Source organism: Hemicordylus capensis, chromosome 6 (assembly GCF_027244095.1).
Source record: "Hemicordylus capensis ecotype Gifberg chromosome 6, rHemCap1.1.pri, whole genome shotgun sequence".
Lineage (NCBI taxonomy): Eukaryota > Metazoa > Chordata > Lepidosauria > Squamata > Cordylidae > Hemicordylus > Hemicordylus capensis.
In genome coordinates, this window is record NC_069662.1 from 160,836,553 (window position 1) to 160,859,186 (window position 22,634).

The 22,634-nt window shown below is 44.2% G+C and overlaps 1 protein-coding gene across 17 annotated transcripts in view; it reads right to left on the minus strand.

Annotated features, from left to right (window-relative positions):
• Window positions 1–22,634, minus strand: part of LOC128332064 (sodium channel protein type 5 subunit alpha-like) — a 205,676-nt gene that overhangs the window by 15,621 nt on the left and 167,421 nt on the right. For 12 of the 17 annotated variants that reach the window (XM_053266305.1, XM_053266304.1, XM_053266314.1 and 9 more), the window contains 4 exons: window positions 19,309–19,545; window positions 16,531–16,587; window positions 5,564–5,705; window positions 1,691–1,791 (listed from right to left, as the gene is read on the minus strand). In XM_053266305.1, the coding sequence (XP_053122280.1) occupies window positions 1,691–1,791; window positions 5,564–5,705; window positions 16,531–16,587; window positions 19,309–19,545 (537 nt within the window). Of the gene's footprint in view, window positions 1–1,690; window positions 1,796–5,563; window positions 5,706–16,530; window positions 16,588–19,308; window positions 19,546–21,634; window positions 21,764–22,634 lie in introns of those variants that run through there. The other 5 variants (XM_053266306.1, XM_053266318.1, XM_053266315.1 and 2 more) reach the window with 4 other exon arrangements.

Consider the following 22,634-nt stretch of genomic DNA (forward strand, 5'->3'; position numbering starts at 1 on the left):
TTCTGTTCAGGGTTGGTTCGACATCGAACCACCAAACCGGCCATGTTCGGTGTCGAACAGGTTTTGAACCAGTTTGCACATCCCTAGCAGGGTGCTCCACAAAGGCACTATTTTGCTCAGCACGCCCCACTGGATATCATCGCCAATCACGGCCAAGTGGCTGACAAGGTGGCACTTTGCCCACAGTCTAGCTGCAGAGCTGGCTGGGATCAGGCTGGGATGCTGAGCGGCAGGGAGGGGCTCCCCTCTCCCTCTACTCAAGTTAGGCTAACGGCGGTTAGTTGTATGTCTGCGGTGCGAAAGGAGTTTGTAATTTTAACTCTGGTTAGTGTTAATTGCTGTTAATGTGTGCACCTGAAGCTGGCCATTATCTAAGAAGAAGATATCTAATTTGCGCTATTAAGCTATGTATTGAATTATGCTCCCTGCCGAACTAAGAGCATCTCCTTCTCTGCTTGTTTTAGGGAAAACCCTCAAGACTTTCCTGTTCTTGCAAGCTTTTAATTAGAATTTTAATAATTTGTTTTATATTGTTTTTATCTTGTGTTATGTATTTTAACCTGTTATTTAAATGTTGGGATTTGTACACTGCCAAGAAATTTATATATCAGGTGGTATAGAAATATGATAAATTATTATAATTATATTATATTATATTATATTATATTATATTATATTATATTATATTATATTATAACATAAGTGATGGCATAAATCACCGTTTGCTTCAGCTCTCTAGTTGCAATTCATATCACGTGAACCATGTGCGTCAATCAGCAGATGTCTTGTTTTGTTGTGTGTACATAGTACAGAGGCAGGGCAGGGCCAGTAACTAATTGTCCAGACTGAGAGAAGTCAGCAGTTTGAGAGCCTGTATATCTCTCAGTAGCAGGTTCCTCCAGCATCACCTGACTCCTTAGGCCAGGAGAATCATGGGCTGTCATGGCTGACTCCCAGCTGGATTGGCCTGTCTTTCCCTGATCCAGCCATCAGTCCTATGCATAAGGATGTGAAAGCTTCTCAGCTTGAGTGTAACAGTGCCTGACCAAGTCCCAGCGCCTGTTTTAGAAATCTCTTCCATCCCTATGAGCCTATAATTCTATAAAAAGATATTCACGACTGGAGATAATGTAATATATCTAATGCAAGTTTTTAGAAAATTAACTCAAGCTCAACATCTATTGGTATTTTCCCATTAAAATCAACATTCTGCAATGAAAACAGAGAGCCCTCGGGTTTGAGCAGTTCTGTCCATATTTCCTGAAATCTTTTTAAAAATTCTACAGATCAATTCAACAGCAATTTTTTTCTAGCACAGTCAACTTGCTGCTTCCAATTCATAGTCACTGATATCAGATGGGGCTACATACCCAGTCACTGATTTTAATTAATCACATGAGAGCAAATACAATTAAATTCATTGAGAAATTAGTCTGTTTAAAGATTCATTTTCTTCTCAACCAACACTACATACCAGCTTTTTAAGAAATGTCACAATTTTTTTGCTTCCACTTACATAGACTTACAAAGAGTAAACCTTTGTAAGCCATTCTGACTCCATAAACAAAAGGAAAAACTGTTTTATATTAAATAATGTGGATTACTATTTTCTTTGTAAAAGATCTTTCTGAATTAGTATTTAAATAGAAGAAGAATCAGGCAGATACATTTCAGTTTCTGACTGCCCTACCAGTGGCCGTGGAATGCGCTTATGCGGTTTCTTGGTACTAAGTTTTTTCAGTGCATTATAATACTTCTTCTGTTCATCTGACAAAAAAATGAGTTCACCACCTAGGTATAAGGACATAAACATTTTAATTAAACATACCTTTCTGCCTGCAAAATATGCATTTTATTTGAGGCACAAGACCTGGTTTGTGAACAATAAATTGGTACTTGCTATCAGTAGGGAAATGTAACAGGTAAAACTCTTGACTAGTTTGTATAGATCTTGCAGAATAATAAAGATGGTGTCTGCATGCTGAAGATTGTGGCTGGACATTCTTTCTTTCTTATATTTATAGACTGCCCACCCAAAGGCTCTGGGCGGTGCACAACAAATTTAAAAAGACATAAAACTAACACCATCTAAAACATACTACTTAAAATATAAAAACAATTCAAAACCATTCAAAACCATTCAAAACCATTAAAACACCCCAAATCAATTTTAAAAACCATGGAAGGCCAGGCCAAACAAATAGGTTTTTAAACTAAACCAATTCCATCACTTGTGCATGAGAGTTCAGGATAGATTATCATATGATCCCCGAACTGCAAAATTGTTGCAAAGCAAGGAGTGAACAAGACCTTTCTGGTTTACAAAACAATCAAAACAGCCAATAAAAGATTAAAACATTTCAACAATTAAAATTAAAAAGTTAAAATTATTATAACACAACACAATTAAAACAGTATGTGTGGTTATGGATAAAATGTTCCCACTTCCCACACAACCCTCACCCTCATTCCGGGAACTTTGAATATGCTCCCTAGGACCATTTTATTTTGCTTTCTGTTAATGAAGTAACGCTCTGGGCCCCTTGGAGGAAGAGCGGGATATAAATGTAATAATAATAATAATAATAATAATAATAATAATAATAATAATAATAATACAATGTTCCTGATGGGATGCAAGGAATTCAATTTTTTCAGTGGTTACTGCTCAAGACTCTCCCACCAACTAAAGTTGCTGTTTTTCCACAGAAACGAATGGTAATTACTCAACCAAGGTTAGCCATGGTTTCCATGACTGAATTGGGTCTGTTTTCAGGAATTCTAACTGATCAAATCAGATATCATTTACTTTTCCTTCAATAACAAAGCCGACTCTCCATTCCTATTGCAGACAGATTCCACATCCCTGAAAATCAGAGTAGCTTTATTACATTTATACATCTTCTTATATATAATATGCCCAGTGTATTCTATCCTATGCACAGTACCAAATGTCCTGTGCATATGAAATAGGGTAGGATGGGATTTAAATTATTGCTTTTGACTGCGATTATTTAACAATGATTGACACAAGCAGTAAATGTTTTGGAAGAGAGCAATCCATTTCAGACCACTGCCCTTGGTAAAAATGTTGTTAACTTCAGAAGGTACCTCAGGTACTCTGGAAGCCACCCAAATGAAAAGTGGAAATCTTGACCATGGCTGGAATATCTCAAGAAACAATGCTAAGACGAGCAATGATGTCAGATGAGGAATATGCAGTTTGGTTTGAAAGAGAGATGTCCTATATGGAACAACCTTTTGGGATGCAATTCAATTGACCCTAGAGACAAGTCTATTCAAAGCAGCTAGGTGTTCTCTTACCATCTTTTTAGCAATCTTGACCCATAATCCCCACCTTTCTTCATTAGTGCAACTGTTGCAAATTTCCATTGTGGGAGAAGACAGATGCAAAATGGCAGGTCTGCCTTCTCTCTGTCACCTATTACCTTACCATCTTCTCCCAGCATTATGTTCAGAGGAGAGCATCCATTGCTCAGTTCCTGATTGACCACTGTGAAGATCTCTTCTTCATTTAACTAGTGATGAGCTAAGTCAGTTCACTCTAGTAACATCCAAGTAGTGGGGAGGTGTTGTGAATGAACACAGATCACCTAAAGATAACCTGTTACAGGTAAGCAACCTATTTATTTTTAGGGTGATCCATGTCCCCTCACAATGTGGGTGATTAGCAAGCTCAGTGAAAGTGGAGGATGTTACTAAAGTACCTTCTTTAAAACTGCCCACCCAAAATTGGCCTCTGCCACTGCATTATGCCTTAGTTTGATGACCAAGTGGCTGCTTTGCAAATGTCCACTATGCTTATTCCAGACACGCGGGCACAAAAGTTGCTATTGCTCTAGTGGAGTAAGCTTTGATAGTAGATGGAGGTTTAACTTTATTCAGAGTATAGCATAGGGATATCAACTGCACCGGCCAGTGTGATAATTGTTGGAGCTAGGACCCTGGCAGCATCAGCTCTCAGCTGCAATGTCTCATAGTGACCACTGGGGGTGGGGAAGGGTCATGGATAAAAGTGCTGGACTCCTCCCTTCTTTGTTCTCCCAGTGTTAGTCTCCATTTTGTCTCTCCAGAGATGGCTATTTGTTTTGGTCTCTCTCTTCAGCCATGAGCTGAAATAAGCAGCAGGCTCTTTCACATTTGTTTGTAACTCTTTCTTTAAATAAATCATTGTAGTTCTTCACTACTAAAGAACTGTCTCAAAACCTCTGGCTTTGCTGCTTTCTCACCAAACTGGTTTTGCTGTGCTATTTGGGGACTGAACTGCCATTCTTCCCCTACAATATCCCCTGTCTAGAAATTGGATTCCTTTCTTATTCCTCTCGTAGGCTATAAGAAACTGATGAGAGTTTCTGAAGTCTTTGGTTCTGCTCATATAAAAAAAGATTGCCCTCCTGACATACATGGAATGGAGTGATTTTTCTAGAAGAGTTGTTGGGTTCAGTAAGAATGAGGGTAAGACAATGAAGCTATTCCCACGATCAGCTGATATCAGGCTAGGGGAGCCTAGCCCAATTTTGGCTGATTGTGGGAGCCACTGGGCTCGAAGGTGAGCCCGGATGCCTCCCGGCGGTTAACCTGCCAAACAACCCCTCCCCATAAACCGGGTTTGCAGAGCAAGCGTTACACAAACCCATTTTTAAAAAATCATGTGTGGCACAGCTCCGTGCCACGGCTACTCGTGAGTAGACCCCCGGAGGGGAGGCGAAAAGCTGCCTCCCGGCGTCTCTCCAGTATGCACTGCGGGCTTCTGGGGGCTGCGCAGCCGCCAATCCTCCCAGCCCCGGCCAGCTTCATCACGGAGCTGGCAGTCACGTCACGGAGCCGGCAGTCGACTCCCGCCCTGCTCATCTGCAGGGAGAGCTGACTTAGCCCGCTCTCTCCGTTTACCTTCACAAACTGGGTCTCACTGATTGTGAGACCCGGCTCCCTGTCTTGGTTAATATGAAATGCAGACACTACTTCAGGTTGGAAGGTAGGGTCTGTTCTCATTACCAGAGGATCTTTTTGCCGCCTGTAGGCAAAAAGGATTTGTCGCCTTGGCTTGAGGGCTTATGGGGGTCGGGGGCAAATTAAATATTTTTAAAACTAATTAAATTAGTTTATCTAACCAAGAGAGGAGAGCTGGTCTTGTGGTAGCAAGCATAACTTGTCCCCTTAGCTAAGCAGGTTCCACCCTGGTTCCATAAGAAAGGGAGACTAGAAGTGTGAGCACTGGAAGATATTCCCCACAGGGGATGGAGCCGCTTTGGGAAGAGCAGAAGGTTCCAGGTTCCCTCCCTGGCATCTCCAAGATAGGTCTGAGAGAGACTCCTGCCTGCAACCTTGGAGAAGCCGCTGCCAGTCTGTGTAGACAATACTGAGCTAGATGGACCTATGGTCCGACTCATTATATGGCAGCTTCCTGTGTTCCTAAATATTAAAATGAAATTAAATATGTTTAAAACACAGAAGCAATATGGACCTAATCCAGATACCACACATGCTTTGTGGGACTGAAAGATTTCATAACTAATGTGTTTAAGTCACTCATGCTGAGTACTTATCTTTTTTCTTTGTTGGTTAAAATTGTCAATAACAACACCAATGAAGAGGTTCAGCATGAAAAAAGATCCAAAGATGATAAAGGCAACAAAGTAGAGGTATGCATATTTATTCCTTTCAAAAGCTGTTGGCGAACATTTCTGAAATAAAGCAGAAAGGAAAGAAACACATAATGATATGGTAGTAGAGGACATAACATGTCAGGTCAATGAATATTTCATTAGCATGATGTTTGATTTGTTTACAAATACAAATGGAGGCCATGCAGATAGATGCTTTGGAGGCCATCAGAGACAACACATTCTCCACTTTGGTATTGCTCTAGGGTTTATAGTCATGGAGGGTGGTATACATTATAGACTTTTTGGCCAAACTGCATGTGACAAGAGGACTGTCTTGATGCTGCAACCTTCTTATAAAGTGGGCATGGGTGGAAAAAGCTGGACCTTTCTCAGCTCACAGAAAACCACTTTTTAAAGCTGTTTTTCTCCAGGTGAAACGTTTTAATTGGAAGTACTGTCCACTAGGAGACTAATAGCTGTAATAGTGGTTTGGGGGTGGGAAAGAACAGGCAGAAGTGGATTATTCCTCCTACTTGCTTCAGAAGCAGGGCTATGAAATGCCGTTGTGCTTGATTCCCTATGGTGGTAGGATCAAGCACCCCACCCCTACATCATTTCAGGACATAATACAGCTGAATAAAAAACAGAATGTCGAATCTCATTTTATAGGCAATCTTAATAGGCACACAACTTGGATCAAAGCCCCTCTATCCCACAGTCATGGTCTTGATTTGGATTGCACCTTGTGCACTCTATTTGTCCTAAAAGTGCTGTTAAAAGAGGGGCAGGTTAGAGGGTTTAGAAAGAATGTTTTTCAGGTCCTTTGAGTCTGTGAGAAGATTCTATTTAAAGAGTAGAACAAAAAAACATTCTCCAAAAGGAGCACTGCCCAAGGAAAGGATAAATAAATTAGCCTTTGATGTAAAAGTAAACACTCATTCCACAAATTCATCACATCTGCTGTCCTGATGCAACAGGCAGAATAATGTGTAACTAGCTAGAGGAGAGCTAGTCTTGTGGTAGCAAGCATGACTTGTCCCTTAAGCTAAGCAGGGTCCACCCTGGTTGCATGTGAATGGGAGACTTGATGTGTGAGCACTGTAAGATATTCCCCTCAGGGGATGGAGCCGCTCTGAGAAGAGCATCCAGGTTCCAAGTTCCTTCCCTGGCTCATCTCCAAGATAGGGCTGAGAGAGATTCTTGCCTGCAACCTTGGAGAAGCCGCTGCCAGCCTGTGAAGACAATATTGAGCTAGATCGACCTATGGTCTGACTCAGTATATGGCAGCTTCCTATGTTCCTATGTTCCTAGCTGGGCCAGGTGCAGAGCATCTGTGCCTCCTCTGGCCCGCTTCTCCCCTCTCCCCACTTCTCCCCCCCCCGTGCAGTTTCTGGCTGGTGGGCCAGCCAGAAAGCTGGCCCTCTACCTCCTCCCGCCCACCAGTTCCTGGTGGCCGGGCTGGCCCACCGCCCCCTGTTGCTTCTGGCGGACGGCCCGGCTTGCCGCCTGCTCCCACTGCTGTCTGTTCCTGCCAGCCAACCGCTGACAGGAGCAGCCCGCTTCTTCGCCCGCCTGCAGTTTCTAGTTGGTGGGCTAGCTGGAAAGCCAGCTCGTCGCCACCTCCTCTCGCCAATTCCTGGCAGCTGCCTGGCCTGCCACCGCCTGCTCCCAGCCGGCCACATCCCTATTTTCTCCCCTGTCCCTTCACTAATCGGCAGCTGCTCATGAACTCTTGCGAGAGCTGCCACGCATGGGATTAGCGATGGGCACACCTAGGAGAAATAAATATATAGATGTCTATGTCTGTATCTGTAATAAAAGCACCAGCCTTGGCAAATTTATGTAAACTTACAGAAGACTAGATTCTCCTGTAGTACATGTTCCAGGAGTTCCTTAGGCCAAATAATTGAAACCCTGGTAAAAAGAGAGATGGCTAAGACTAAGGCCTCATGAGAGTTGCATAAGCCCTGCAGGAGAGGAAGAGACCATCTGCTTCACAGATGGCTCAGGGTGAGAGCCTGCATTGTCATCTGCTGTCGCTGCCTCCTGCCTGCTTGCTGCCCACTGCCTGTCTCGGGGTGACCTGTGGGACTGTGGCTGCTATTCTTTGTGGGGAGTTTGAGCAGTTCCTGTGTACCTCCTGCCCAGACTTGCCACCCCTGGGCTTATTTTAGAACGCTGCCTGTGGCAGTGGGCCTGCCACTGGCGGGGTCACCACCAAAGGGGTGACACCAAAGGGGGTTGCCCCTTTGGGGGACAATGAGGGTAAGAGCTAGTACCCCTGGCCCAGGAATTTACATGTCTCTGTGTGTTCTAGCTAGTTGGTAGTGGTGGGTGGGTATTTTATATTTTAGCTTCTAAGTCTTGGGAAAGATTGGTTTCTAAGGTGTTTAGGTTTGTCTGGTGATGGGAAGATTGGGGGTGTATCCACTGATTATGGGGTGGCTATACTGGTGGTGGTGTGGAATAGAAGAAGTAATGTTGGCAAGTCAGCAGCCATTACAGGGGAAGGGAAATCAGAAATCTAACAACTGTTTCCCCTTATGGCTATCCTGCCAGCTCTTTGACTATGGGGAGCAGTGTGAACCACCCACAGAACCTCACCTTGCTTCTTTGTAATGCCAGGTCAGTCCACAATAAATCATAAATCATTCATGATCTGATTATGAATGAAGGGGCCAACCTGATATATATATTACAGAGATTTTGGGGGGGAGGCTGGTGGTCCAGTCTGGTCCCAGCTTCTCCCTCCAGGGTACTCTGTTAAGGAGCAGGTAAGGGGATGTGGGCGGGGAGGCAGAGTGGCTGTGGTCTGTAAGAACTTCTCCCTTACCAGGATCCTTGTCAAAGTGTCTGACCATATCGAACATTTGTACTTAAGTTTGGGGACCAAGAATAGACTGGGACTTCTGTGGGTGTACCGACCACCTCACTGCCCAATGGAGCCCCTAACTGAACTGACAGATTTGGTCTTGGGCTTGGCGTTGGAGTCCCCCAGGCTTGTGGTGGTGGGCAACTTCAATGTTCACTTCTGGAACAATCTGTCCAGGGCAGGGCAGGAGCTCATAGCAGCTATGACAACAATGGGCCTATCCCAAGCAGTCTTGGGACCAACACACATTGCCAGTCACACGCTTGATCTGGTCATTTGCTCTGATCAGGGTGGTGTTCTGTGGGTGGGGACTCCTGTGATTTCCCCACTGTCATGGACAGACCACCATATGGTTAAGGTTGGACTCACAATCTCTGCCGGGTTGAGGGGACTATTAAGGTGTTCTGCCAAAAAAGTTTGTTTGTTTGTTTGTTTATCTGTTTGCATTTCTAGCCCACCCTATACCCCAAGGTCTCAGAACGGGTTACAATAAATCCAATATAAAACATAATTTAGTTTACATAAAACTTCAAAAAAGCCAAAAATTAAAACCATTAAAACTGTTTAAACCAACAATTAAAAACAATTAAAACAATATAATCTTTAAAATAAAACTGGTATGTCTTGAGAACTTTCTTGAAGGTGGCCAAAATGGAGAAACTCTTCTCCTTATAGGGAATGCATTTCCAAGTCCCAGGGTGGCTATAGAGAAGGCCAGGCTCTGAGGCACCCACCAAATGAGCCAGTGGCAACTGAAACCAGACCTCTTCTGATGATCTCAGTAGGCAGTGAGAAATGAGACCCCCATGCACCCACACTTTGCCTTTGTCTCTCAGTTGGACATTGGGCTGGGGAGGGATGCATTCAGGCAGACATTTAACAGGTGCAGTTTCCCCAATCCCTTTCTAGAGATGCCCCTGATGAATTTCTCCCTGATGTAACTCTCAGCAAGGCAAAGTGTGGGTACATGGAGCCTCATTTCTAAAGCCATCATCAGATACCAAACTGTACAAAGTATTAATTTAATACAAATTAAATGGTATTAATTTAATTGTATTATTTAATACAAAGTATTAAATGTATTTCTATACTGCCTGATATAGAAATCTTCAGGCGGTGTACAAATTAAAACATAAAAAATATAAAACAGTTAAAATTCATAAAACAGATAAAATCTCAATAAATAAAAACACATTGAAATTTAGTTTTCAATTAAAAGCCTGGGAAAACAGGTACGTCTTCAGGGTCATCCTAAAAGCAAACAGAGAAGGAGATGCTCTTATTTCAGCAGGGAGCACATTCCAAAGCCCCAGGGCAGCCACAGAGAAGGCCCAGTCTCGAGTCGCCACCAAACAAGTCGGCAGCAACCATAACTGGACCTCTTCAGATTATCTTAATAGGCAAAAGGGTTCATGACAAAGAAGGCGCTCTCTTAAGTACCCTGGACCCAAGCCTTTAAGGGCTTTATAGGTAATAATCAGCACTTTGCAATTCATTCGGAAACATATCAGCAGCCAGTGTAGATCTTTCAAAATCGGCGTTATATGGTCCCTTCATGTTGTCCCAGAGAACAATCTGGCTGCCGCATTCTGTACCAATTGTAGTTTCCGAACTATGCACAAAGCCAGCCCCACGTAGAGTGCATTACAGTAGTCAAACCTAGAAGTTACCAGCATATGCATCACCATTTTAAAGTCATTTGTCTCCAGAAATAGACATATCTGGCATATTAGCCGCAGCTGATAAAAAGCACTCTTGGCCTCTGCCCGAACCTGAGAAACCAGGGAGAGTTTAGGGTCCAGGAACATTCCCAGACTAGGGACATGCTTTTTAGGGGGAGTATAACCCCATCCAGAACAGGTAGATCTAAACCATCACCCTATAGATAGTATCTCTGTCTTATTTGGATTCAACTCCAGCTTGTTATCCCTCATCCAGCCCATTATCGCCTCCAGGCAGACATTCTTTGGAACACTCTTCCCCCCCAGATTCATTCAGCCCCCTCCCTGGCTTCTTTTAAGGCCCTTCTTAAGACCCACCTGTTTCTCCAGGCGTCTGCCCTTTATTATTATTATTATTTCTTGTTTACACAGTCAGACAGGTGTTATTGACTGGTTTGTTTTATCCAGACATCGAGTCCTTACCAGGGACCTGGGATGGCTGAATTTTATCATCAACACTGTTGGTTATTATAGATATCGTCGCAAAATATAGGCTGTTCCCAGTAAAGTTGCTTTTTGTAATTGGCTGATGGTGATTTCTGTGGCCCCTATGAGTGTTGAGGTGCTCTTCAAGTTGTTTCGGAATTGCACCTAGGGCACCAATTACCACTGGGATTATTTTGGTCATTTTCTGCCACAGCCTTTCAATTTCAATTTGTAGATCTTTGTATTTTGTGATTGTTTCTATTTCTTTTTCTTCTATTCTGCTATCCCCTGGTATTGCTATGTCGAGTATTTTGACTTGTTTTTCTTTCTTCTCGACTACAGTTATATCTGGTGTATTGTAGGGGTGTGCATGTTCCGGAGTCACCCCCGGTCTGGCAGGGGGGGACTGTGACTTTAAGCGGGGGGATGGTAGTACTTACACACACACCCCGCCGCTCTTCCCCCTCCGGCGTTTGTCCGCTGAAAAATCTTCTTGGGGCGGCAGAGTTCCCCCTGCTGTGCCTGCCCCCGTCGTCGTTTGTATTAGGCTGAAAAGAGACGAGCGCTCGTGGCGCGCATGCGTCCTGTGCGGCGCGTGCGCTAGTCTCTGACGCTGACGCACGCGCGCCGCAGTGACGTATGCGGCACGCGTGTGGCAGCATCAGAGATGAGCGCGCGCCGCGCAGGGGGGGGGAACACTGTGACTTTAAGTAGTACTCCCCCCCGCTGCTCTTCCCCCTCTGGCGCTCGTCCTTTGAAAAAGTGCGACTTCTCTAATTTTCCTTAAATCTAGGTGGTATTTTTGGATCAGATACTGTTTGGTGTTTTCATTCTTCAGCTTCTTGTCTTTCATATCTTTCAATTTACTAGTACCTGATCTAAGCCTGGAGATTTTATTTTCTAATCTAATCTTCCATATAGGTGATGTACTACTTTCTTTTTTTACAGGTCCACTGATCTTATATCCGAGTTCTTGTGTTGTTATTGTTGCTGCACTGTACATTAGTTGGTTTGTTTCTTGTAAGTTATTGGTTGATATTTCTGCAAGTGCAGCGTTTATATCTTTTAATGCCTGAGCAAGTTGTTTTTTGGGAACTGTTTTTAGCGCTGGAAGTCGAACCCTGGTGGTTGTTTGGTTCATGTGCTCAGTTATTTTTTGCTTTAGTTCTTGTTGCTTTTCTGTTAAACGGCATTCGGGTTTTTGAGGTGAAGGCAAAGGGTAGGTGCATCATGATGATGATGATTAATTGATTGTTGTTGGCATTTCTGTTGTTCACTTCCTAGAATCTTTGGAGGAGGCAGTATATAAGAAATTTCAATAAACATATTTAGGGGAATCATGCCATTTCCTGATGAAGTTAGTATGGAGAAATAGATCTGGGTGTCATCATCAGCATATTGATAATATCCCAGACCAAACCTCCTGATGATCTCTCCCAGCAGTTTCATGTAGATGTTAAAAAGCATTGGAGACAGTATGGAGCCTTGTGGAACTCCACAAGTTAGCTCTTGCTTTGCAGAATAACAGTCTCCAAGCGACACTACCTGGAATTTGTCCGAGAGGGACATTTGCTGGAACAGAGTGGCAAGTGGGCATGATCCCTGCCAGCTGCCCCAGCCTCTGCCTCCAGGACTCAGATGGCCTCCGTCCATGTGCGGAGTCTGCAAATGCACGGAGACCATCTGAGTCCTGGAGGCAGAGGCTAGGGCAGCTGGCAGGGAATGCCGGTTTGCCAGGGCGACTTGCATGCTGAAATGGGTGAAGGGTGCATGTCAGAATGAAGTGGCGGGCAGGAGCTGTGGACAGGAGCAGTGGCAGGGCAGGGGCGAGCCAGTGGGCAGCAGGGTTGGGGCAGCTGCAGCGGCAGAGCTGTGAGTCAGATGACATGTTTATTGTGGGCAGTGCTGTGAGCACCGTAACTTCAAACTTGCTACTGCACAGACTCTGTTAGTACTATGAATGAATTTTTCTGCCTCTTAATCCAATTTTGAGGATTAATTTTTAAATAACGATCAGTTGGGTCCCTGGGGGGTGTACAAAATGGACTTTTCTGGTATGCAGTCTAAAGACTGGAACTAAGCAAATGGGCTACAAAATAATGTAAATGGCACTTCCTCAGTCTGAAAAAATGTAGCCAACCCTTTAAACCCGTTCAAAAGACAAAAACTTTAAAATGCTCTATCTAAGCCATTTTCCAATGGATCCTCACCAAATTTGCAGAGGAGGTGTCTCTCCCTAGTGAATGTGTGCTGGTGAGCAGGTAGATCAGACAAATGATTTTGATTTTACAAGCAATACAACATTCTTAGCTTATAATGGTGGAATGTTGAAAACACTTTCCAGCTTAACTATACTGGCCCAACAATGCCAGTATAATAAGCAGCACTTTGTATTTGGCTTGGAAACATATTGGTAGGCTGTAAGATTATTCCAGAATAGGAATATTATGGTCTGGAGACCAACCTGGCTGTCACATTCTCCACCAATTGCAATTTCCAGACTATGTACAAAGGCAGCCCAATATAGAGCTGTGATGGACCATGGATTATTCTATGCTTTGCTGGGATCTACCATCAGTAGAGGGGTTCCTCTGATTCCAATTTAGGAGCACACCACTCCTTTGAAGTAAGCTGCCACCAGTTGTAGCCTGATCTAAAGCCACTGACCAGGCTCAGACACCAAATAAATCACTTTCATCTCTGTGTTTGTTTATTCATTTCCACTTTTCTGTGCAACCTGGTTCTGATTCTCGGTTAGCTTTTAGCAAGATTCTTTCAAAACAATTCAATTTTGATCCAACCCATTGCCAATCAATTGTGATGGACCTGGTGTTACTCCATGCTTTCCTGGGATCTACCCTGAACAGAGAGATTGTTCTGATCCCAGTTTAGGAGCAAGCCACTCCTCTGAGGGCCTACCAGTTGAAGACTGACCTAAAGCCTCTGATCAACAACCTCCAACAACTTAGAACTCTCTGGCTTGGGACTTACAGACACTGTAAAGTCGGAATCCACACACCCCAGCTCTAAACAAACAGTATATTAATCTAAAAACCAACTTAGTGTATGACCTTATGAAACACATGGGGAAGAGTTTTGCAAGTAACCCTCCAGAACCATTTAAACCAGACTTTGCAACTTCTAAGTATATGAAATGTATTAAGAAATAAGAAATGCACATAGAATAAGAAATGGGGGAAAGGGGGAAATTGGAAGAAAGGCACACATGAATTCAAAAGAAAATACAAAAACATGAACTAACTAGCACTAGAAGTTGATGTCTGTACATTGAAACATCTGTTCTTTATTTGTAGTTTTAAATTTTCTTTTAATCTGTGCAATAAAAAGGTCTGGAGAGAAGAATTTGGTAGCTAGCTCTGAGTTTTACTTTAGTCTAGTAGTAGGCAGGTCCTTGGTTAAGAGAGCATTAATCTCCACAGTGTCTCCCTTGGGAGACTAGTAGCAGCTGGTGATATTTTGCCTGGTACACTCATGACTGTACTGATGACAAAATGGTGGATGTCTGGGCCCCTATTTCACAGTGATTAAAGAGGGGGAAGGCTTTCTTTCACTTCCAGAGATAGTGAGCTCTGGGATCCAGTGAAAAGAGCCAGTGTATATCTGATGTAACGCTGGTCATAGTCCAGGGTTGAGCTTATCCCTCCAAACTGGAGGTTGCTCCTCCTTAATGTCTCTGAACTTACATGTCTAAAGATAGGTCTGGTTTGAGCAGGCCAACTATTGTGAAAAAAGTTTTAAGACTATAGCTTAATGGTTCCATCCCTTCAATGACAAAAGGCAAGGAGTGCCCTCAGGGTCATAGCAAGGTTGTAGTGGGCCCAGAGAAAAGATTTTAAAATGCCCCCCCCCCCCGAAGCTCAGCTCATGAAGTAAAGAAATCTTAAATGAGGCTGAATAGTGGTAACAAAAAGCATAGTAAAGTGATAGATAGATAGATAGAACCCTATGTGCCACAATAGAATATCATCCTAAATTATTTTTTTTAAGTTTTTGTAAATTTGGACGATGCAAGTCATTTAATGGTACTAGAGAAAGACATGCTGTTCTGCTAGCTCCAGGTCTTAACACTCACATCAGATTTGGAGGATGAATACAACTGAAGGAAGCCTGGGCGGGTGAGCGGCTGGGGGAGTCAGTCATGTGACTTGCCTCTGGGCCCCCCCCCCAAGGCAGTGGGCCCCCAGACAACTGTCTCCCCTTGCCCTATTATAGTTACACCCCTGATTATCCTCATTTAGTAACAAAAGGGAGGAATGCCCCACATTCAGAGTATTCAGGGTGGAATGGAAGTACCAGACATACTTGAGTTAAAATTGAGATGTGTGTTTCATCACAAGATCACATTGCAGTAATCAAGCCTGGAGATTACCAGCATATATACCACCGGTTTAAGGTCATTTATCTCAAGGAATGGACACAGCTGGTGTATCAATCAAAGCTGATAAAAAGCACTCCTGTCAACTACCTCAACCTGAAACACCAGGGAGAGATTCAGATCCAGGAGTACTTCCAAACTATGTATGTACCTGAACCTTCTGCTGGAGTGTAACCCCATCCAGGACCGAAAAATCTAAACCATATCTTCAGTTCCAACGCCCCCCCCCCCCAAAGAAGTACCTCCATTGTACTTGGATTCATTTTAAGTTTGTTATATCTCATCCAGCTGTCATGGCTCAGACTTCAGAATCAGAAGAATCAGAGCAGGAGGACTCGCCTGCTAGTGAGCCACAGCAACAAGAACTGGCAGAGAAACCAGACTCTGGAGCTGAAGATTCTTAACAGCTGCCAGACTTGGTTTCTGATGAGGAAGAGCCTGGGATTTCCCCTGTATTGAGATGACGTATCAAGAGACAAGCTCAGTGGGACTCATGCAGGTGCAGGAGCTAACAAGAAAGAAAGCCAAACTGCTGACTCAGGGAAGCCTGATTGGTCATTGGTTCTGTGGAACCATATATATTCAACAGTCTCCCATGGCTGAGTTGCTGTTTGCAACTTCGCTGGCAGCTTATAGTGTGCTCTTGCATATTATATCTTTACCGTGTTCCAGTTTGTCTTGTCTGTACTTCCCTGCCTTGTTCCCTTAATTCCTTGTTCTGTGTCCTTCGCTTGTTTCATTCCTTGTTTTGTCTTTTCCTTCCACTTATTACTCAGTTATGGGGGGGGTACCTAGTTTCAGTTCAGGGGACTTTATTCATTTACTGCTTTCTTTGTGAGCCTTTTATTTTCCTTTATCCAGTTTCGTTGCTGCTTTCTGTTTACTTTCATGGGGTTGTAAATCCTGTAGGGTTAGCCAGGCTATCAGTTCACAACACCAGCCCAGTTCCAAGCAGGTATTTAAGGAGGCAATGCCATTTCCCAATTAGATTGACCTAGAGAAATAGATCTGGGTGTCATCAGTGTACTGATAGCACCCTGCACCAAATCTCCTGATGTTCTCTCCCAGTGGTTTCAGGTAGATGATAAAAAGTACAGTGGAGGTGGAAACGGGGGTGGGGGGCCACAAGAAGAATCACTACAGTTGTGTTTGGCTTTAGAGGAACTCAGAGGGCCTTGGAAGTCCAGGGCAATGGCAGGGATGGTCTCCCCACCCTTGGAAGTGGAGCTTGCTTGTTATTGTGTTGGGCAGGCCAAGTGGCAAGTCCCAGCCTCCCTCTACTGGAGCTGGAGAGGGAAGGAGCCATTTTCTCCAAAGTTGTGCTGCACTCTCTGAAACACAATGCAGCTGCAGGGATGGTCCCTGTCCCCTTGCCAGCTCAAACCAAAGAGGAAGGCTGAGGTTCTTCTCATCACCCTTGTCACAGTGAGACTGGTGAGCAGATTCATGAGCCTCAAGAAACATAAGAATTTCATTTTCGCAACTTACCCTGTCAGGTGCATCTACAGCAGCATCCATAATAGGTATCCAACCTTTAAATGTTGCCTGGAGAAATATATAAGAAAAACCAAGTTATTAACCATGCAGTGCAAGTGATTTTTCCTAATTTGTCTGGCAGAGCCATAAACAAAAGCCAAGATGGAGATGAGAATATATATCCCCACCTATTTCTCACACCACAGCTACCTTCTTTTCTTAAGTGAGAGAGCCTTCTGCAGCTAGCCAGGATTCTGCTAAGGGCCAAACTGGAAACAACAGGGGCAGCCACATTAGTTCATCCTCATGTCTGACCCATCCTCTCTAATAAAACGCTTGGTGTCCGTCCGTGGACGGACACCAAGCGTGCGTTCGTGCCTGGCCTGTTCTGGGCATGCATGCAACGCATGCCCAGAACAGAGCAAGGCAGCCGCGAACGCCAGCACCCGGAGGCCATGTTGGGGCCGGGAGAAGGAGAAGTGGCCGCCGCCCACGCCGGGAGGAGAGTGCGGGTGAGGGGGCGGCGGCGGAGCCGTGGCCACGGCCAGAGGTGGCGGTGGCAGTGGCGGGGCAACTGGCGGCAGGAGTGCGGGTGAGGCGGCGGCAGGGCCAGAAGCGGCCGCCGCGAAAAGAAAAAAAAGCGGCGTGGGAAACGGCGGCCCAGAAGCGGCCGCTGCAAACAAAGGAGAGAGGCGCCGGGGGAAGAGGCGGCGGGGAAGCTGGCCGAGGTGGTGGCGGAGCCACCGCTGAGGCCTGGCGCCGCCGGTAAAGCCGGGCGGGGGGGAAACCTTGGGGCCCTAGCCCAATCCCACCATTCCTGTCCCCCCCCATATTACTAAGGGCCAAATTGGCCCTAAAAAATGCCGCCGCGGACGCCGCCGCCGAACCACCCTCCCAGCTGCCCGATCCCACCATTTCTACAGGAGAGAGGAGCTCGCTAGCAGAGCTCCTCTCTCTGCAAAGGCTCTTCTCAAACTGGCGCTTTGAGCGGAAAGGACGCCCTTCGGCGGGGGCCGAAGCCATTACTAGCGCCCGTTTTTCAACGGGCTAAAATTCACTTGTTCAGCTATAAAGCCAGGGATATGGTGGAGAGTATGTATGTGAGCTTTTCATATCAAGAGAGATGGACCACCAAAGGGCAGCAGAAGCTTCTGCAACCTGGCCTCTACACATTCCATCATGTCAGCTTGCCCCAGTTGTAGTAGGAAAAGAAAGTCTAGCACAGCTTGCCAAAGGCAGCGAGGCCAAGCTGCACCAGTGGCTTGTAGTGCTACTTCACTAGGTTACACGGGTACAACACCTCCTGGACAGAGGTCATGTGGCCACATACCCTAGTAACATCCAAGACTTGACTATTGCAATGTGTTGGATGTAGGGTTACCCTTGAAGACCTCTTGGAAACTACAGCTGGTTCAAAATGCAGCAGACAGGTTACTGACTGGCAGATTATATATGGCTCACGTCTAACCAGTATTGAAACAGCTTCAGTGGCTTCCCATGTATTTCCAATTGAAGCCGATGATCCTAATCTATAAAATCCTATATGGTTTAGGATTTGGATGCCTCAAGGTCAGCATGCTCCTGTATAAACCTGCTTATGCTGCCACTTGCTGAGGTCAGACAGGTGAGGTGGGACCAGGGAAAAAGAACCTTTCTGTGGTAGCACCCCACTTTTGCAATGCTTTCCCTAGTTCTGTACACCTGGCGCCTACTCTGTACACCGGGCACCTACTCCTGGCACCAGGTTCAGACTTTATTCACTGAGGCTGCTTAATTCAATGCAACATTTACTAAGGCTGCTTAATTCAATTCATTGTGTTTTACTGCTGCAGTTGTTAATTCCCCCCTCCCTTTGCTCCAGGTGGTGGCTGTGGCCAAGACTGCCTTTCAGCTGCTGTGCCAGCTCTGCTGTTTCCTGGAGAAAGCAGATCTGCCCCTTTATTAAGATGGGCCTTTAGAAGTACCATGTTACTATGGCAGTAACATAGGACAGGTTCTTCTTAGTAGCAGCGTCTGGTTTGTGGAGCTCTTGAGGCTCACATGACCCCTATGCTGCAGGTCTTCTGGAGAGCTGCAAAGGCCTTTTCATTTTGACAGGTATTTACAAATTATCTAGTTATCACAGGCAATTTTATGGTTGTTTTAGGACATTTTTAATTATAACCACTTTGCAGGCCCTTATTGGGTGGAGAAGCAGACTAAAATATTAACATAACATGAGCCAGCAGTGTAATGCTACTACCAATAAAACTAATGCAGTTTTAGACTGCATTGACTGAAGCATAGTGTGCAGATCACAAGACACAGTTTTTCCACACTATTCTAAGCTGGTCAGACCTGACTTGGCCTCAACACATTCCATCCTGTGTTCAATTCTGGACCCCACATTTCAAAAAATACCTTATTTTTAAACAGGATTCAGGGAGGGCAACAAGATGTTTTAATTTTTTAAAAATCAGATTTGTTTATATATATATATATATATATATATATATATATATATATATATATATAAGCTCAATATTTTAATGTGTCTTTTTTATAATCTTGTTTTTAAATTTTATTGTGAGCCGCCTTGGGATTTTCTTAATGAAAGGCGGGTTATAAATTTAACAATAAATAAAAAAAATGGTGAGTAGTCTGGAAACCAAGTCCTATGAAAGGTCCCTTCCAACTCTAAAATTCTGTGTTTCTAGTACTAATAATTATGCCTGCACCAGAAGAAGGCAACTTTCCAAAGTTGTCGTCTTCCCACCCACCCCTCCAAAATCGGAGTGCCGTTGAACATACCACCTGGAGGAGAGCCAGATACCCCTTCCCAACATGATCAAAGTTGATACTGCTAGGTTCCCAAGTGGAATTAGGCAATTCACAGATATGTTCAGCAGTAGCATTTGTGGCGACATTCCCAAATTTTCCTCTAAACAGACCCACTCCTAGGACATTAAATGGGAGCCAGAGAACAACGCAGACAAGCAGTACGTTTCCAATGGAAGGGATGGCACCTATGAGGGCATTCACAACAACCTTAAATAAATAAAAGACAAACAAGACCATCAATTCTGCATACAGGCAAGCAATTTGAAAAACATAGGGCAATTACATGTTTGGGGGTGGCCCTTTTTTCACAAATGAGCATCTGAGCAATCTGGTGAATAATATGATGCTGGGCTTTGCTACGAAAACCTACATTCAAACTGCAGCTCATTGTGGCTTTGGGAAAGTCAGTCTCAATTTGCCATTTATAAAACCAGAACAATCAGACTTTGTCTGGCATAAAAATCATGGAGTATCAGCAAGCCCGTTGTCAATCTCATTTGTAGTAGGAGAGGATTGTTTTGTCCTATTATGCTTCTTTCTCCCCTCTGTGATTTTGTCCTGACTGCTGTTTAAACATATAGGTTTCTATAACATTAAAATACTGTGCCACATTTTAAAATATGATAATTCAGGGGAATAGTAGTTGAACAAAAGGCCCATTAATATGATCCATGAGTAAAAAGGTGTTCTAGGCAGCTTTTGATACATTGATTATGGTATCCCACTGAGAGGCTGTTGGATTGGAGGCACTATGTTCCAGTGTGCTCCTAACTCGGGGAACCCTATCTAGAAAAATGGTGTTTGGACACTGTTGCTCTGCCCCATGGCAGTTATTAGACCTGTGTAAAGTTGGATAAAAAATGTCAGAATTAATTCAAAATTGTTTTTTTAAAAATCCAACATTTCTGATCCCATTGACTTTCTGGTATCAGTTCAGAAATACCCAATATGATGTCAGAATTCATGTTAGGAGTCACACCGGAGGTACAAAATGGCAGAAACCACCATTTTAAAAACTTTTAAAAATTGGTTTTTCCCCATAGAGGTCAATGGGGGGGGGGATTGGAAAAAATCCAATAAAAATAAACAGTTGGGTCAAGAGCTTTTAAACTTATCAGAAATGTAAAGAAGAAGACCAGATTCCCTTGTGGTGAATTTGAAGTGAATTGGTCAATCCTATGGTTTGGGGGGTGGGGTGTATTTATTTATTTTTAATCTGGCTTGTTTCAAGCCAGAATTTTACAAAAACTTCTGGAATTTAAACAGAAGAGTACTTCACACATTTTAATCCCTTAATGGCTAGAAGGGAAAGTGAGAAATTCTTTCTAACCACAAAAACAAACATTCAAAGCACTTTCACTGAGTGCTACCTGTTCCTGCAATGGGGAAGGAAAAAAACCTGATCTTTAGTTAATCTCTTTCTATTTAGTGAAACAGTTGGCCTTTAGTTAATTTTTCTTTCTTTCCAGTTTTCCTATTGACCTATGTGGAGAAAAATCTGATTTTAGTTGGATTTCTGACTGGAAATCCGACTCCAATCTGATAAGACATATCCAGGGGGCAAGGAATCTGATTCCAACATTTTCCAAATCGGATTGGGTCAGATTCAGACTGGATCTGACTTTTTCAAACATGCTCAGTCCTAGCAGTTATGCCTTCTAACATCTGCATGAAAATGGTAAGTGAGGGTCTTCTGGGAATGAGGACTGGGTGCATTTTTTTCATCAAGCAAGTGTGGCAGGGAAGGGGCTGAACCAGCACAGAGTCTATAATGAATTGGCTAAAGGGCCAGTAAATGTCAGCTCGATCCAGGCAAAATGAAGGCTATGTTTGTGGACAGTTCTTTCTTAGAAGGTGACATTATCTAGGTGGGGTTACACTCCCTTTAAAGAATCAGGCTTTCAGCTTCTTGCGGCTTTTAGATCTGACTCTGTCATCGAAGGACCAAGTGACCACTGTGGCACAAAGCACCTTTCACCACTAATTTGTGCACCAGCTTCAATCTTTCCTCGAACAGGGTTAGCAGCAACCTATGTAGCTAGCCCAATTAAAGGGGCTAGCAGAGTACTTGGCTCTGGAGGGCTGCATGGTGGAAATCAGGAACCTGTGGGTCAGGGGCGTAACTATAATAGTTTTAGTGTAAACCACCCTGAGCCTTTTGGAAGGGCGGTATAAAAGTTTTAATAAAAATAAATAATAAATATAATAGGGCAAGGGGAGACAGTTGTCTGGGGGCCCACTACCTGGGGGGGGGGCCCAGAGGCAAGTCACATGACTGACTCCCCCAGCCGCTCACCTGCCCAGGCTTCCTTCAGTTGTATTCATCCTCCAAAACTGATGTGAGTATTAAGACCTGGAGCTACCAGAACAGCATGTCTTTCTCTGGTACCATTAAATGACTTGCATCGTCCACAATTTACAAAACCTTTAAAAAATAATTTAGGATGATATTCTATTGTGGCACATAGGGTTCTATCTATCTATCTATCTATCTATCTATCTATCTATCTATCTATCTATCTATCTATCTATCTATAACTTTACTATGCTTTTTGTTACCACTATTCAGCCTCATTTAAGATTTCTTTACTTCATGAGCTGAGCTTCAGTGAGGGGGGGCCGTTTTAAAATCTTGTCTCTGGGCCCACTCCAACCTTGCTATGCCCCTGCTGCGGGTCGTCTATAAGGGCCTGCCCTTCTTCCTTCTGCTGATTTCCAACATACAGCCCTCTAATTTAGCCTTGCTGCTGAGTCAGAGAGAATTCCTCTCTGGCTCTGCTCCAGGGGTGGTTTTCATGGGCTGCATGCTGGAAATCAGCAGAGGGAAACCCACCTTCAGGAGGTGGTGGCATAACTTTCTCATCCAAGAGAATCTCTCTGTCATAGTTGTCTCTTTGCTGATCGAGAGGAGAGGATGATGGTAGCAGCAGAACTCCTACAACTGAGTCATGTCATCACTGTGGCTTCCAGATACCCACCCTGTCCACAAAGAGATAGTAGTGGTGCAAGTTCCATTGGCCAGAGAAGAGAGAGGAGGAAGAAGAAGCTACCATACAAGTCAGGAGGACTTAAGCAGCAGCTCCTCCCTCCCTTGCCTTCTCTACCAGTCAATTGGAGCATTCCCCAGACACCTTGCAATGGTACATGGGCTGCTGAGTGATGCTTCCATCTGGTGGGTGCCCAGTGGCAAAATTAGTAGCAGTATAAGCTAGTTGGCCAAATTGTACTACTGCGGCCTTCACAAAGGGATTAGCCAGGTCCAGAGGAGCTCTTGCCCCTGGACTTCCAGGCAAAGG